Consider the following 18,071-nt stretch of genomic DNA (forward strand, 5'->3'; position numbering starts at 1 on the left):
TGTATCCCTCACTGCCTTTCTCATTTACTTATCCCACTGTCTTCTGGTTTTGTTTCTACAGTTCCATTAAAGTGCCTCTGATGAAGTAAGCAATTCTCTCTTTGAATTCATTTTTATTCCCGTTTCTCCTTAGTGCTTTCATTTCATTGTCTGTAAAAGATCAAAATGGACTTTTAAAAATGCAGTTCTGATCTTACTTCTAAAAACTAGTGAATTTCTATTATTGTTCATATAAAGTCTCAAATACTTAATATGGTCCACTGTGTCCTGCCTAATTGCCATTCTTATCTCATACACGTTTTCTTTTCACTCTAAGCCCTTGAGCTGGGTAAATTGTTTTAATTTTCCTAAAAGCTTTACTCAGAACATTTGTGTTTTGTCCCTTTTTTTGGTCTTTTTTCCATTTTCCACCTGTTTCCTTTGGAGAGTGCTTAGCCTTCTTTAACACATTAGCTTTAGGGCCATGTTCTAAGTAAAACCTTTCCTGATTTGAAGAGGTGTAGCATTTGAACTTCTCCTTCATATCACTTATCACAGTTGTAATTAAATATGAATTGAGTTATTCTCTGGAATGTAAGCTCCATAAAAGCGAGAATGCTATCTTGTTTATTGCTGATTCTAGGTCTTACTAGCACAATTGTTTTGCTTGAAGGTGTTCAATAAATATTTGTTGCATGAAGTATTATTAATTCATAGAGGTGTTACTCATCTCTTTATTCCTTATAGCTTAGCCTTTTCCCCCCCTTAATTCTACATGTTTGAAGTTTCAATGCATTCTGTAGAAGTTCTCCTTAGAATTTATTCCCCTCTCTTCCTAGATGATTTGGGAATATAATCTCAAGTACATGTTGTGAACAGATGATTTGTTTTTCTTGAAAATACATGAGAATTTTGCTTGCTGTTTCTTAATATTCTTGTGTTTGTTAAATAAACAAACAAAAAGTGCCTAAAACTGCTTACTAGGGAATAAAATTTCTGATTAAATATCTGGTTATTTCAGTTGTTTCTTATTTGACATTGTTTAAAGTCCACTATTAGCCTGTTTACATCACTCACAAACTATATTTCATGGTTCCAGAACTGAGCATACTTTTTCAAATACTGTCACCACAAAGACATATTGTGTCGTATCATATTGCATATGTGATAAGGCAGATCCCTGAAACGGCTTGTATTCATCAGGCTTCCTTTTGAGATTGGCATAATAAAGGTTTTAAATTTACCCATTTTAGATGGCACTAGAGCATATTATGCTAAGTGAAGCTAGCCAATCCCTAAAAAACTAATGCCAAATGTCTTCTTTGATATAAGGAGAACAACTAAGAACAGAGCAGGGAGGAAGAGCATGAGAAGAAGATTAACATCAAACAGGGAGGAGAGGGGGGAGAGAAAGGGAGGGAGAAGGGAAATTGCATGGAAATGGAAGGAGACCCTCATTGTTCTACAACATTACATATAAGAGGAAGTGAGGGGAAAGGGGGAAAAAAACAAGGAGGAGAAATGAATTACAGTAGATGGGGTAGAGAGAGAAGATGGGAGGGGAAGGGAGGGGAGGGGGGGATAGTAGAGGATAGGATAGGCAACAGAACACAACAGACACTGGTATGGCAGTATGTAAAAAAGTGGATGTGTAACCGATGTGATTCTGCAGTCTGTATACCGGGTAAAAATGGGAGTTCATAACCCACTTGAATCAAATGTATGAAATATGATATGTCAAGAACTATGTAATGTTTTGAACAACTAATAATAAAAATTTTTTAAAAATTACCCATTTTAGAAAAAAGGTAAAATGAAATCTATATCTTAAGACTATGTAGGCTGTAGATGATGTATTATTTTCCCCTAGTTTTTATAATGTTTTCTGCTAAAATAAAAACAAATTTTTAGCCAGAAAGTGGTTGCATTTGTGTTGAGATTTACAGATGTATATTGTCCTTTTACTAGCAATGTGAATAAGTATGGATGGGTTGTCAGGAATTCAACAGCTTACACATGTGTGACCACAATTATAGTTTGCCTGTCAGAATTCTGGTGAAAATCCCAATTTAAATGAAGTAGCCATACTTTTTAATATGTATTTGAGAATGGTTAGGGTTTTTTTTTTAACTTAACACTATTTGCTACTATAATTAATTGCTTAAAAATCTGAGATTTAGATTTCCAAAGATTAATATATTAATAATTTGTGATAAATTCATGTATTATACAATGTTTAGTGTGGAATGTATTAATTATTTATGTGTGTAACAGGCAACTCAAAGTTATGTTGACGAATGTTCTATGGACGGATTTAGGACGAAAATTCACAAAGACCCTACCTAGAAACGATGCTAATTTATATGATGCCAACAAGGTACAATCAGATTCATTGACTTCGACATCTGTTGACAGCATAGAGACATGTCACAAATTAGAACCTCTTCATCAAAGCCTTAATTTATCTGAAAGGTATGTTGTTCAGTATTGATTTTGTTCAACTTACCACATTTGAAATAATATAAATCCAATACTCTTAAAAATATGATTGTTGGAAATAATATGGAAGAAGATCTGCATATACAGGTATGCCCTGGTCTAAAGCAAATCTTGAAACTTTGAATCTTCATTTAGATGTTGGTTCTGTACTTCACTAAATCGATTGACATGGAGTTATATTTAAAAATGAATATCCTTAGAACATTTAACTTATTTATAATAATTTAATTCATGTATATATTGTTTTAGTATATTATATTACAATATAAAACGAAGATATATACACACATACATTTGTTTACATATAAGATATATACACACAAATGTGTATATATCTATTTCTTGTTTTCAAAAATATCCTTTTTTTTGTCAGAAATGAGTTTTTAGAAAATCTTTAATCTGAACTAGTGTAACACATTATATAAGAACTACCATTTATTAAAACTTATCGGAGGATATTGGCTTGTTTCCACTATGTTTTTTTTTTACAAAAGTATAAAAAGCAGTTTCTGAAGTGAGCTGTACTCTTTCTGCGCTCCTCAGCTTCCCAAAGCATCTTACTGATGGCTGTGGTTAACCGTTTCACAGAGGGGGAAACTGAGGCACTGAGGTAATGTTGCACCAATTATTGTAGGGTGCACTAGTTAGGAGTTGCTCTTCTTTGGCCAGGTGGAAGGTGGTGGGAAAAAGGCTTATTGAGCTGTGGGGAAAGGGGGTCAATCTTGAGCGGGGCAGAACAGATCTGTTTGGTACCCCCACCAATCTCTAAGGTAATGTTGCACCAATTATTGTAGGGTGCACTAGTTAGGAGTTGCTTTTCTCTGACTGGCCAGGTGGAAGGTGGTGGGAAAAAGGCTTATTGAGCTGTGGGGAAAGGGGGTCAATCTTGAGCGAGACAGAACAGATCTGTTTGGTGCTCCCACCAACCTCTGAGTGAGGGAAGGGAAGGGAGGACCATGACATAAGTGGGGAGATGTGGAAGTCTAGAAAGGGAAAGCCTTGGAAGAGGCAGCTGTCTTGCCATCTTTGGAGGAGGGTGTAGTAAAGACCGTTGCTGCAGTGAGAAAGCACTGACCCAGACCTAGTCAGAAACCTCACTGTAGTAATATTTGTGGGCAGCTGGCGTGGTCTTCCAGCCAGCCTCCCAGAACTCAATGATCTCTAGCAGCAGTAGCTGGGCCAGGGAGCTAAGGCCTTTTGGAAGCAGGAACTCATTCATGCACTCACTGCCCGTTCATCTTCTCCAGCTGCTTCCCAACCCAGTACAGCTGCAGCACCAAGCAGTCTACCTTCTCCTTGCTTAGACTGCAGGCTGGGCCAGCTGGAAGAGACAATCATAGATGGGGTTCATTAGGGCCATCATGGGCATGTTGTTCACCTTTGAGTGCTGTCTTCAGCAGCTGCTGTGTCTGTGCATCAAAAGATTGGATCTACTTGGCTTCCCCATGACCATTCAGCCCCAGCAGCTCTTTAATGGTCTGGTATTAATGACAGCACCTGCCACACCTGCCTGTTTTCTGCATCTTTAACATACCTTTAAATGTTATTTTATCTGAATCCTCACTACCTTTGATTTTTTGAACTTTCTTGTATTTTACATGCATTTAAAAAATGGATATGATTTAAAAATACCACTTCCAGGCTTTAGTAGTAAATATTCAGTTTAATTTTGAAAACTAAGAAGACCAGTTTTGCTTGTGGTTTTCTAAAAAGATTGTATGTGGAATTTTGAGCTAAACACAAGGAAGTAACTCTAGGAATTTGTGATCTATAAAATAATATTTTTAATATATCTTGCTAGGCGTGGTGGCACATGCCTGTAATCCCAGTGACTTGGGAGGCTGAGGCAGGAGGATCTTGAGTTCAAAGTCAACAACAGCAAAAGTGAGATGCTAAACAACTTAGTGAGACCCTGCTCTAAATAAAATACAAAAATGGGGCTGGGGAATGTGGCTCTGTGGTCAGGTGTGCCTGAGTTCAATCTCTAATACCATACAAACAAACAAAAAAACCAACAAAAACTGTATATCTCCATTTGTTTTTAGCTCTTAGATAAATATTTTTTGGGGGAGGCACTTTATTTTCAATTAGAAAAATCTGCTATTGACTAGACAGTGCTTAATAATATATGAACTTTAATCTGGATGACAGTATATAAGTGTTTTAAGTGGAAAAGATTGTTAATTTTGAACAGTTATTTTAAATAAAAGTAGCACTTTTATCAAAACTTCTAAACTTGCTAAATAAGGGTAAAACCAAAAAAAGTTTAATAAGACTTCCCCTACTAGATCTTTCCTAATGTAGAGCTAGCTTTCTAAAATACTGTGAACCTTAAAGATAGTTTAATATAAGTATGTTTGAAGCATCTTGCTCTCATTCTACTGGATTTTAGCAGTTTACCCACTTTGTACAGGAGAACTAATCCCAAACTGTGCTGACAGATGTAATAAAGGAGCTAGTTAAAAGAATGATCATATCTTTGACTCTTTTGAAAGGAAGCTTTAATTCTTCTGCAAATGACTACACATATTTCAATTCTTTTATCCCATTACTGTTCTTTTTTCAATTAAAAGAGTGTGGTGTTCCATTCTCTCTGAAGAATAGTTTTTCCCATAAGGAATTGTTAGCCTCTAAATTATGTGTTTGTGAAATTTACATATTACATGAAGTAAAGAGCCCTAATAAGATTTTAATTTTTTTTCCTGTTTAGTTACTAGCATTCAGTTAGTCCAGATATCTTAACTACAATCCAGATATCCTAAACTTAGCTTGTTTTACATTGAAAACATTATTTTATTCTCTTCTATCCCCTTACTATTTGAGTGAATGCCTTGCTTGTATACCCAGTTCTGCAAATTAGAACTTGGGAATTGTCTTTTTTAAATTTTTTTTCTTACCCTTATATCTAGTTATTTACCTCGGGTTGTTTTTTTCTTCTAAATTCATCTTGAAATAATTTCTTCATCTTTACTGCCAGTACCTCAGCTCAAGTCCTAATAACTTTGTGCTGTTGTTACTATAACATTAAATAGATGAGGCTTCCTGTGCATACTTTTTCTTCTTGGCATATTCCTTTTGTCTTTGTCTAAGTATTCATTCTAAAAATCAGGTCTTACTCGTGACTCGATGGTTTAACATTTTTCTGTGATTCCATGTAACCTTCAAGATAAAGTTCAAACTAGTTAGCTTGGTTCACAGGTCCTTGTGATGATTCCCCTTTGCCTATCTGTATCTAGCTTTGTGTCTTTCCACTATTCTACATTTACAGAGTAATTCAGACTTAGGGAACTATTGGTCGTTCATTGAACATATAATGCTATTTTATGCATTCTGTTTTTCTCTTACAAATAATCTCCTTTTCCTTTTTACTGGTTTCTCTTGGTTTTAAACATTGAACTCACACGTCTCTTGAGAGCCCCCCTTGAGTCTGTCTTCCATAATTATATTTGATCTCTTTGTCTTGCTAAAAACCCTCTTCATATATCAGCATTCATCACACTATATTGTGATATTTAGTTTCTCTAACAATGAACTTCATAAGGGTAAGGACTATATTTTATTTCTTATTTTTCTTTGTTCCTAATATAATAGTAGGCTCATACTAAATACTCAATACAGGAAGTTTTTGTTTTATTTGGTATTAGGGATTGAATCCAGGGGTGCTTTACTACGGAGTTACATTTCCAGGCCTTTTTGTGTTTTATTTTTGAGAAGAATTTGACTGTTATTTAGGGCCTCAACTAGTTCAGACATCTTAACTATGGTCCAGATATCCTAAACTTAACTTGTTTTACATTGAAAACATTATTTTTATTCTTTTCTATCCAAGTTTCTGAGGCTGGCCTCAAATTTGTAATTCTCCTGCTTCAGCCTCCCAAGTTGCTGAGATTACCCGTGTGTACCACTGTGCCCAGCTAAAGGAAGCTTTAATACATTTAACTATAGGTCTTGTCTTCATCTATTTTCCTGGAATAAAATTTCCAGACATTTTAAAATCTATATCCCATTAGGGACATAATATACAAGGCTTCTGAAGAAGTAAACTATGTTTCTTCTGCTTTCATCAGTTGGCACCAGAGATTGTTAGAGAAATATGAACATATTATATTCATATGCAATGTATTTAAATATCATTAAAAGAGTTAGTTCCTGCTATTTGTAATTTTTCTAAATGTAAAAATGAATTTATTGTTTTTCTTTAAATATACATGTGTGTGAAATTTACATATGTTTACAAAATTATATATTCCAGCTGGGTATTGTGGCACAGGCCTGTAATTCCAGCAGAATTGGGAGGCTGAGGCAGAAGGATTAAGTTTGAGGTCAGCCTCAGAAGTTTAGTAAGGCCCTGAGCAACTTTGCCAGACCTTGTCTCAAAATAAAAAATTAAAAGGACTGGGGATGTGGCTCAGTAGGTAAGCAACCCTGGATTCAATCTCTGGTTAAAAACAAAATTCCAACAAAACCAAAACTTACCCCGCTCCCCCAGTTTAAAAACCCCAAACCATATTCTAGTACTAAAATGGAAAACTTTTTTAATAGTATGATATTCCTATTCCCTTATGATATTTCTTAAGCCAGTAATATTCTAGGTGAGTGCTAATCTGTTCATTTAAGATTTAGTTGGTACAAGGAAAATTAGCTAATTTAGAAAACTGTGAATATCTTTTAAAAAATTATCCAGAAATTAAATCCTTTCCCTACGAACCTTAATGTTTTGATTTAGAAGGTATATTTTGAAGTAAGAATACATTTATGAGAACCCTATTAAAATGCCATAAATCACAATTTTAGAAAATCATCTATGTATAATTATAGCAAAATGAAACTAAATTAATATTGTATTTTTTTTTATGGTACTGGAGATCGAACTCAGTGCCTCATGCATGCTAAGCTAGTGGTCTACCATTGAGCTACATCTCCAGCTCTTATAATGTTTTATTATATTACAGCTTCATTAGCAGATATAATTATTATCTTTTTTCCTTTTAAAAACTACTCTTGGAATGAAGTTGCATATTAATAGCTCTTACTAGTTTTTCAAAGTTTCCTCCATTTATTAAATTACCTAAATCATGGTTAGCTTGCTACTTAAGCAGGGTACAGTTTGAGAGAAAAAGCATAAAGAGGCACAATTAGAAAATGGAATTATTTTCAGGCCAACATCATTTCTGCTATTTCTCACTGCATTTCAAAATTTCTTTCTTCTTTGGTTTAGTATATTTAAGATATTTTGAAGTGTTGTTTCATCATATTAGTAAATAGAGTTAAACAAATTGTATTTTATATTACTTACTGACACTGTTTACACCCTGAGGAAAAATTTTCAGATTGAAATAATATGAGAGATGAAGTATATACATTTATTTACTTCAATTTCTTGGGAAAATTTGGAATTTTTGACATGCTAGCCAGCCCTAGAATATCCTTGGCAATGCTAATTTACATAGTTGTATTCCAAAAGACAGTTTTGGAACTATGAGTATAATTATCACTTTATAGATTTGTATTCTCTAAGGTTGTCACTCTTTGTTCCTTTGAGGTACCTATATTAGATATGTTGTCAATAGGCGATATAAGGTATTTGGGCTATGGTTGTGTGTTATGAAGAACTGAATATATTATAGTCATTGTTCACTTCTATACTTCTGGGGGGCAGGTACTGGAGATTTAATCCAGAGACACTTTCTTTACTAGTGTACAACATTCCCAGCCCTTTTTATTTTTTATTTTGAGATAAGATCTTGCTAGGTTGCTTAGGGCTTTGCTAAGTTGCTGAGCTTGGCCTTGAACTTAGATCTTCCTGCCTTAACTTCCTTAGTCACTGGGGTTACAGGTGTGTGCCACTGCCCCCAGCTTATTGTACACTTTTTATAAATATATTTTGATAAATATTGTAGAACATAATAAATTGTAACAGTTAATTATTATTTGAAAGGGTTGTTTTTAAAAGGTTGAGTAAGACTTCAATAATATGAAAATTAGTGTTTCCATTTGTTACTAATCTAATATGTGCCAGGAGTTGTGCTAATTGTTTTAAACCTGCTGTTTAATCTCAACTGTGTAAAGTAGATGTTATTTTTCCCATTTTAGGGATGAAGTGATCTATGCTAGGAGGCAGCAATTATGCTAAGTAACTTACTTAGGTGGTAAAATAGTTATTTTACCAAATCAGAATTTGCACCAGTGCTTCTCTGGCTCCAAAGTCCTTGCTCTTAATTTTGTGCCATACTGCTTCTCTTTACATTTTTACTCTTCTACATTTTTAACTTTTTCTTTTTCTTTTTTGGTACTAGGGCTGAACTCAGGGGCAGTTTACCACTGAGCCACATTTCCAGACCTTTTAAAAAATATTTTATTTATAGATAGAGTCTTGCTGAATTGCTTAGAGCCTCACTAAGTTGCTGAAGCTGGCTTTGAGCTCATGATCCTCCTGCCTCAGCTTCCTGAGCTTCTGGGATTACAGGCATTGCACCACTTAATCTGGCTGAACTTTACTATTTCTCATTAACAAAAAGAATTACACTTTACTACATATTTTATGTGTTACTTAATTCATTAACCTTTAAATGTTCAACTTATTATTTAAGTTTTTCCTTTGACATCTTTTTACAAAGTAAGAGTGTTTTCATGGACATGCTGAGATAGTGTCTTGAAACTTCTGATAATTTCAGCGTCCTCGCGGGACCTTTATGGATGTACCTTCTACTGCAGCTTGGTATATAATCTTTTCAAATGATTTTTGGTTGAATTTTGAAATTTTTTTTCTCTTCTAGGAAGAAACTTTTAGCTCTTTGTTTAACTTGGAACGTCTCTGGTTCTTTTTTCTTTTTCTTGTTTCAAATTTAGTAGTAAAACAAACCATACAAGAATTGGATGATCGTTTATTATTCAGAAAAGAATTCCAAATGTTCCCTTTCCTTGCTGGTTTAATCTTAACTGATAAATTATTTTCAACACTTTGTTTAGGCCTAATCTTCTATTGACTCTAAGTCCCCTCTTTTAGAGAAAAAGCTTATTTTAGGAACTCAACATTTTAAAACATATTTAAATTATGCTATAGCCAAGTATTTAAAAAGAGATAATAGAGGATAGTTGACATTTCTTTGATGTGTCTCTTTATATGCCCTAATTTTTTCATTATTAAATATTTAAGTTTTTGTAGTATTTTTTATACATAATGAGCGACATTTAGAATTCAGGACCATAAAAGAATTATCATTTATTTATTTATTTATTTTGGTGGTGCTGGGATCAAAACTAGACCTCACTATTCTACCCCTGAGCTACATTTCCTGCCTAACACTTATCAATTCTTTTGTTATTTTACAGCATCAGATTCTTTGATCTCTTAAAAGTAAATAAAATTTTATTTATGCTGAAATATTTATTTGGAAAAAAATAAATCTAGCTTGAATAACAAGTCTCTCTGCTAATTTTTCTATTTTTTCTAAAGCATTGAGAATCACATTTGAATTTCCTTTTAGTGATACACTTTGTAACAGTACATAGTATAAAATCAGATAAAAGGAATCTTGAGATATTCTACTGGCTTTACATTGACCCCCATTTCTACTTCAAATTTAGTATTTTTAGGTAGAGTTATGTCAAGTCTATTAGGCATCAAGTATACAAAGCAGATAATAGTAAATAGGATCCTTAGAAATCTAAATTATGTCAGGAGGAAGATGTCTCTGCCTCGCTTACTCATGATTAGAGGGTATACTATATGACAGACTTCCTTTCCTTTCTTCCTTCACAAACTCTTAAATTCAGGGAGTTGTATTTACTATGAGCACTTGTTTTTAGATTATATAATCATTGAAGCATTTCCTTTAATGTTGCTAGAAATGAATATTTCCAAGGGTTTCTTGAAGTGTCTTTAGAAAAGCTCAGTTATTTGGAATTCTTTTCAAGTTAGTATTGAGGATTCAGTGTTTTGGAATAGAATATACAAAAATCTCAAAAAAAAAAAATAGGCCAAATTTCTTCCACTATGAAGTGCTACTTATACTTGGACAAATAGTTAACTTATCTGAGCTTTTGATTCTTCATGTTTAGAATAGAAAACTAATCTAAAATTCTTCTAAGGTTTTGAAATTTTATTCTGTCTGGGACATAGTAAAAAGAACACAATGTCTTTATTTAGGGAAAATAAGCAGGGTACCTGTGAGTACTACAACAAATGTAACAAAGTTCAGTGAAGACTGACATTTTCACTTAAACAAAAGTACTCTGGTTCTTTCTAAGTATATTGTTTCTCACAGAGTGTCAGTAAAGTACTGTTAGTGGCATATTAATAACAATTAAGGAGACATTTAATGAAGAGGCAGGAAAAACCTTAAAAATAGCAAGCAGGCATCTGTAGTCCTAGGTACTTGAGAGACTGAGGTAGGAGGATCCTTTGAGTCCAGTTGTTTGGGACTAGCTTAGGCAACAGTGAGACCTTGTCTCTTAAACAACAATTACAAAAACAAACAAACAAAAAGCAGGATAAATGGCTGGGAATGTAGCTCAGTGGTAGGGTTCTTGCCTGGGACCCTGGGTTCCATCCCTAGCACCATGATAACAAAACAAGACAAAATAAAAAAATACAGTAACAAGATCTTTTTTTTATTGATTTTATTTTTTGTAATACATGACAACAATGGAATGCATAATCCTTATTACACATATATACCACAATTTTTCATATCTCTGTTTATATATAAGATATGTTGACACCTAATTCAAGTCTTCATACATATACTTTGTATAATGATGACCATCACATTCCACCAGCCTTGCTACCCTTCAGTAACAAGATCTTAAAAAAAAAAAAAAAATCACAATAATTTGTCTTGGGTTTGTCTGTTCAGAGTCAAATAGTAGTCCCCCTTTCTCCACCTTTACATCTGCCAAGTTGGTGCTGGAATCCAGGGCCTTGTACATACTAAGCAAATAGTAGTCTTGAGGACATTGTTGTAGTGTGGCAAAGTACATCTTGTTTATAATAGCAACTTTGGCTAACCAAACAAATATCACACAACCCTCTTCAGAGTTATACAGTCCATTTGGTATAGATATAGATGCCACAATTTTAGAAAGTTTGTAGTTTTAAAAATACACTTCGCTTTTCTAAATATTTAATTTATTGACTCTCTCCCTGATGCTGTTATAATATTAGCATATTAACCCCAGTATACATGCTGTTTCATTTATGGAATCTGTTATTACCATAGATGCAATATGTTTGATGTCTTTCTTGTTGGATGTGGTACTTGTCATTTGTTGATTATAAATACACAGTTTCTTATCAAGGCCCTTTCTCTGTTTTTTTTCTAAGTATATTGTTTCTCACAGAGTGTCAGTAAAGTACTGTTAGTGCATATGGATAACAATTAAGGAGATTTGATGAATTGGCTTGTAGTAATCTGTGTTTTTAATAAATAATGGAAAAGAAAAAGCATTTTTTGAGAAAAATGGATTAATATTTTAAGCACTATAATAGCGTCTACTAGTATACTTAAAGACATTATTGTGGCATACTGTGATTTATGCCATCATTTATAAGAAGCAAGTACTTCTAGAAATAAAAGATAACAAAATTTTGAGTATTCATATGTCAATTTCTAGGGTAATGTAGTTCTAATAGCTTACTTGTACTAAGATGATATGAAAATTCAACTTCTTAGAATATATATATGTATGTATATATATATATATATATATATATATATATATATATACATACATATATGTATGTATATATTTTTTTAATTGAAAACTCCAGTACAGTATGGTGTTTGTTATTCTGTGTGACAGGATACCCAGAGTTATACTGACGAATGTCCTGGGAACGGAGTTAGGAAGAAAATACATAAAGACCCCACCTGTAACTGAGGCCAGTTTGAGTGATACAGACAACTTGCAATCAGAGCAACTCTCTTCATCATCTGATGGCAACCTAAAATCTTGTCCAAATCTAAATCCTCACAAGAGCTGTTTTTTATCTGAAAGGTATGTTTAGTGATAATTTTACTCAAAATAATATATTTATTTTCATGAACCATCCCCGTTTCCCCCCTCCCCAAGATATATTATTTATAAATGTGAGGTAAATTGTGCTCTGGTTACCATTCTTGCAATTTGGAAAAGTGGACACAGCCAGTGAATGAAATTTTAGTCACCTATTTCAGTATCTCAATTCATTTGTCTGGTATAATTGAAATCCATTTCCCTGACATCACTCTGTTCCTCCCTTGTTTTCTGGTCTATCTGTCCATCTGTCTGTTCATCCATCTGGCCTTATTCAATATGTTATATTCAGGTTCTAGAACTCTGTCACTTAGTGCTCAGTAAATATTTTGTTTAATGAATGACTGAATGCATTCCTCATGAAAATGGTTTGGGATAGCTGAATTCCACTAACAAATGTGGCTGTGTTAAAAAGAGAAATGTAAATCTGAAGTTGCCTTTATTTTAAGCACTAGAAGAACCTATGTGGACTGGAAATGAGAAAAAAATCTGTGGAAAAGGGAATGTCATTTAGTAAATTCTACTATTTTTTTTTTTTTGTGTGTGTGTGTGTGTGGTTGTGCTGGGAATTGAACCCAGAACTGTTTGCCTACGAGGTAGGCACTCTACAAACTGAGCTGTATCCCCAGCTCCTCTGTTAGATTTTTAAACTTTCATTTGCCATGAACTCCTGAAGTTCCTCTTTTTTTTTTTTCTGTTTTCAAACTACAGAATAAACCATTTTTATCTCAGTGAAAAATTGATTTGGTCTTAATTTCCACCACCCCGTGATCTATCTAAAGGTAACTTCTGGTTTGTATTTTCATTATAAGCCCAATACATTAAATATTGATAGTTGCCTTTTTAAAGGCTTATAAACAAAATTCTTACTCTTCTAACAAATATTGTCTTTTAAAACTGTTTATTTATTATGAACTTCTGAATTTTTCTCCTTTTAGAAAATATTTTGTAGTTTCACAGAAGTGCTACTCAATTATCTGTATAATTTTGATTTTATACTTTAATAGACCTCTAAATTTGCCTCCCTTCAAAATTAGAATTTCATTGGAATTTTCTAGTTACTAATTTTAATGTATAGTTGGAAATGTTATAAGTGTGCTTATCACATTATGATTGGTGTTTTGTTTCTGGCTTCTCTACTAGACATAAACCCCTAAAGAAAAGGCATAATGTCTTATTTACATTTATACCCAATGCTTAGCTCAGTACACACTGAATTTTGTGCACTTAGGTTAATCCTTGGGGCATTTAATTTTAAGCCTCAGTTTCCTGAAATGTAAAAAGAGAAGTAATTTTAAAAAATACTTTTATTTATAGATGGACACAATACCTTTATTTTATTTATTTATTTTTATGTGGTGCTGAGGATGGAACCAGTGCCTCACACATACAGGCATGAGCTCTACCACTGAGCCACAATCCCAGCCCGAGATATAATTTTTAATGTCCTTTATGCTCTTAAAAATTGTTGTATTCTCTCTTATAATTCTTACATGTTAGAATTCTTTGTGCACATAAAATATTATACATGGGCTGGGGATGTGGCTCAAGCGGTAGCGCGCTCGCCTGGCGTGCGTGCGGCCCGGGTTCGATCCTCAGCACCACATACAAACAAAGATGTTGTGTCCGCCGAAAACTAAAAAAAAATAAAAAATATTTTAAAAAATATTATACAAATGAAAGTGTTATTGAAGATGCTTTTGTAGAAAAAACTTATTTTTTTGGAGAAAATTTTTTATAATGTTGAATTCCATTATTATGATGGGTTTTTAAATATTTTTTAGTTGTAGATGGACATAATACCTTTATTTTATTTATTTTTATGTGGTGCTGAGGATCAAACCTGGTGCCTCACACATGCTAGGCAAGTGCTCCACCACTGAGCTACACCTCTAGTCCCTTATGATGATTTTTATTATGATGTTGAATTCCATGTTTTCCTTGGAATTCAAGTGGCATCAGTGAACAATCATACTGCTAGGAAAACAGTACTGTTGAGAGGATTGTTTTTAAATTTTTTTTATAGTTGTGGATGGACAAAATGCCTTTATTTTTTTTCTTTATTTTTATATAGTGCTAAGGATCAAACCCAGTGTCTCACACATGCTAGGAAGGTGCTCTGCCACTGAGCTACAGTCCCAGCTCTTTTGTGAGGATTCTTTGAAACTATTCAATTGTAATTTGTAGTTTATAGGCTTTATTGCTATCTGGGGCTAAAAAGTCATAATAATAATATGTATAAATATAAAAATATAATAATAATAGGTATAAAATTTCTGGTTGGTTTCAGAATTTATTTATTCGGAAGTCTAGCTGTCCTCAAGTTCTTCTAAATAGTGAAATTTCCAGTTTTGTTTTTTGATATTGGGGATTGAACCCAGGCATGCTTAACCACTGAACCACATCCCCAGCCTTTTTTGTTTTTTATATTGAGATTTTCAGACAGGGTCTCACTAAGTTGCTTAGTTCCTTGCTAAGTTGCTGAGGCTGGCCTTGAACTTGTGATCCTCTTGCCTCAGCCTCCCAAGTCACTAGGATTACAGGTGTGTGCCACCATACCAGGTTCCAGTTGTTTTTGCTGTGCCCTCTGAAAATTCATTCTTTTGGTGGCATTCTTCCATTTGGAATAAGCATTAACTTTGGAGCCAGACAAATGGGTTCAGTTCTTATCTATACTACTAACACACTGACTTAGCTTGGCAAGTTACTTATCCTATTTTTAAAACAGTTTGAATTAGTGTACAGATTTAAGGATAAATAATAAGCAATAAATGGCTGGTAATTGATAACTGGTAGTCATTATTTTTGTTCTGTCTTATTGCTGCGAATACAAAAAATGACTAAATTAAAGACGATTGCTGGAGTTGATGCTAACGAAGTTTATCCAGAGGATGTCAGTGTTTGATACTAAGACTGCTGTTAAATTAGCAGTGCTGATAAGACAATTGTCAAAGTCTTATTAGCATCATCATTTAGTTCAAGGAGGAGTATTGAGCTCCTTAAATTAAGCTTTAGTTCTCTCTTCCCTTAAAATGTCTTTGTTTTAAGAAGAATCCTGTGTATCCCATGGAAATACATTACAAATATAGCTATACCACACTTTGGTAGGTATGCTCCAGTACGACTGAAATACAGGATAAACAGAGTAGGTTCAGAATGGTAGTCCTTTTATAACCCACCTCCTCCCAGCTTCTCTGGCTAAAATCAGGATAAGTATTTATAAATTATTTAGATATTCCTAGGAGACATGATACTTTGACATAATTGTTCTGCTGTTATAGAAAAAGTAGTAAACATCTCTCTAGGAAAAATGCAATGTCAAGTTAGAAACTTATAGATTTTGTGAGTTGAATAATGTGGTGCTGAGGATCGAACCCAGGGCCTTCCACGTGCTAGGTGAGCGCTCTACCACTGAGCCACAATCCCAGCCTGGACGTTTTGTATTCTTAACCATCACCTCTCCTTTGCTAACCTCCATTCCACTCTCAGCTTCTTCGAGTTCCATTGTTTTAGAGTCCACACATGTATGTATGAGAGCATGTAGTATTTGTTTTTCTGTGCCTAGTTTATTTCACTGAGTATAGTTTTCTCCAATCCACGTTGTCACAAATGACAAAATTTCTTTCTTTTTCCATGTTGGGTAGTGTTCTATTGGGCATATAGACCACAGAGTACCATTGTGTCTACAGACTACGTTGTTCATTTATCTGTTGCTGGTGTCCAAATAATTTAGCTATTGTGAATAGTGCTGCAGGGAACATAGACATGCATATATCTCTTAGGCATACTAATTTTAAATCTTCTGGGTAAATACTTAGAAGTGGGATTGCTGGATCAAAAAATATTTCTAATTTTAGTTTTTTGAAGAACCTCCATGAAGTTTTCCATGTCTTCACTAATTTACATTTTCACCAACAGTATACAAGGGTTCCCTTTTTTCCACATCCTCTTCAACACTTGATATCTTCTGTTTTGACAAAAGCCATTCTCATGGATGTGAGGCAATATCTCACATGATTTTATTTTCTATTTCTCCTATGATTAGGGATATTGAGCTTTTTAAGAGGTCTCTAGGCCATTTGCATGTCTTCTTTTGACAAATGTCTTTTTAGGTCCCATGTTTATTTTTAAAATTGAATTGTGTTCTTCCTATAGAGTTGTTTGAGTTCCTTATGTATTTTGGATATTAATCTCTTATCAAATGTGTATGGCTTGAAGGTATTTTCTCTTAGTTCTTAGGTTGTCTCTTCACTATGTTCATTGTTTCCTTTCTCATATAGAAGCTTTTTATTTTAATGTAATACCATTTGCCTATTTTTGCTTTTATTTCCTGTACTTTTTTCCCCCCACCTTTGGTACTAGGGATTAAACTCAGGGGCACTCAACAACAGAGCCACATCCCCATTTTGTATTTTATTTAGAGACAGGGTCTTACTGAGTTGCTTAGTGCCTCACTGTTGCTGAGGCTGGCTTTGAACTCGCAATCCTCCTGCCTCAGCCTCCTGAGCCACTGGGATTACAGGCATGCACCACCTCACCTGGCTTCTTCCTATATTTTTGAACTCATGTCTGAAAAAATAATCACCCAGATCAATGTTGTATGATTTTACCTCTATTTTCTTCTAGTAAATTTAGTTTTAAGTCTTTTGATTAAATCTTTTTAATCCAGTTTGATTTGAGTTTTATAAATGGTATGAGATAAGGGTCCAGTTTCTTTCTTCTCTGAATGAATATTCAGTTTCTCACTCTAAGTATTGAAAAGACTCTCCTTTTCACAATATGTATTCTTGATACCTTTTTTTTTTCTGTTGCTACTTAGAATCATTCAATCCTTTTTTTAAAAATTTTTATTGTTGGTTGTTCAAAACATTACATAGTTCTTGATATGTCATATTTCTCACTTTGATTCAAGTGCGTTATGAACTCCCATTTTTACCCTGTATACAGATTGCAGAATCACATCAGTTACACATCCATTGATTTACATATTGCCATACTAGTGTCTGTTCTATTCTGCTGCCTTTCCTATCCTCTACTATCCCCCCTCCCCTCCCCTCCCCTCCCCTCTTCTCTCTCTACCCCCTCTACTGTCATTCATTTCTCCCCCTTGTATTTTTTTCCCTTTCCCCTCACTTCCTCTTGTATGTAATTTTGTATAACCCTGAGGGTCTCCTTCCATTTCCATGCAATTTCCCTTCTCTCTCCCTTTCCCTCCCACCTCTCATCCCTGTTTAATGTTAATCTTCTTCTCATGTTCTTTGTCCCTACTCTGTTCTTAGTTACTCTCCTTATATCAAAGAAGACATTTGGCATTTGTTTTTTAGGGATTGGCTAGCTTCACTTAGCATAATCTGCTCTAATGCCATCCATTTCCCTGCAAATTCTATGATTTTGTCATTTTTTAATGCAGAGTAATACTCCATTGTGTGTAAATGCCACATTTTTTTTATCCATTCGTCTATTGAAGGGCATCTAGGTTGGTTCCACAGTCTTGCTATTGTGAATTGTGCTGCTATGAACATCGATGTAGCAGTGTCCCTGTAGCATGCTCTTTTCAGGTCTTTAGGGAATAGACC

The 18,071-nt window shown here is 34.1% G+C and overlaps 1 protein-coding gene across 7 annotated transcripts in view; it reads left to right on the top strand.

Annotated features, from left to right (window-relative positions):
• The window catches only part of Senp7 (SUMO specific peptidase 7), a 177,301-nt gene that overhangs the window by 67,495 nt on the left and 91,735 nt on the right, over positions 1-18,071 (top strand). For 4 of the 7 annotated variants that reach the window (XM_071615396.1, XM_071615397.1, XM_027943177.2 and 1 more), the window contains 2 exons: positions 2,254-2,451; positions 12,283-12,477. The exons of 1 other annotated variant lie outside the window; for it this stretch is intronic. In XM_071615396.1, coding sequence (XP_071471497.1) covers positions 2,254-2,451; positions 12,283-12,477 — 393 coding nt within the window. The remainder of the gene's footprint in view (positions 1-2,253; positions 2,452-12,282; positions 12,478-18,071) is intronic. 2 more of the 7 variants (XM_071615398.1, XM_071615399.1) reach the window with 2 other exon arrangements.

Source organism: Marmota flaviventris, chromosome 8 (genome assembly GCF_047511675.1).
Source record: "Marmota flaviventris isolate mMarFla1 chromosome 8, mMarFla1.hap1, whole genome shotgun sequence".
Classification (NCBI taxonomy): domain Eukaryota; kingdom Metazoa; phylum Chordata; class Mammalia; order Rodentia; family Sciuridae; genus Marmota; species Marmota flaviventris.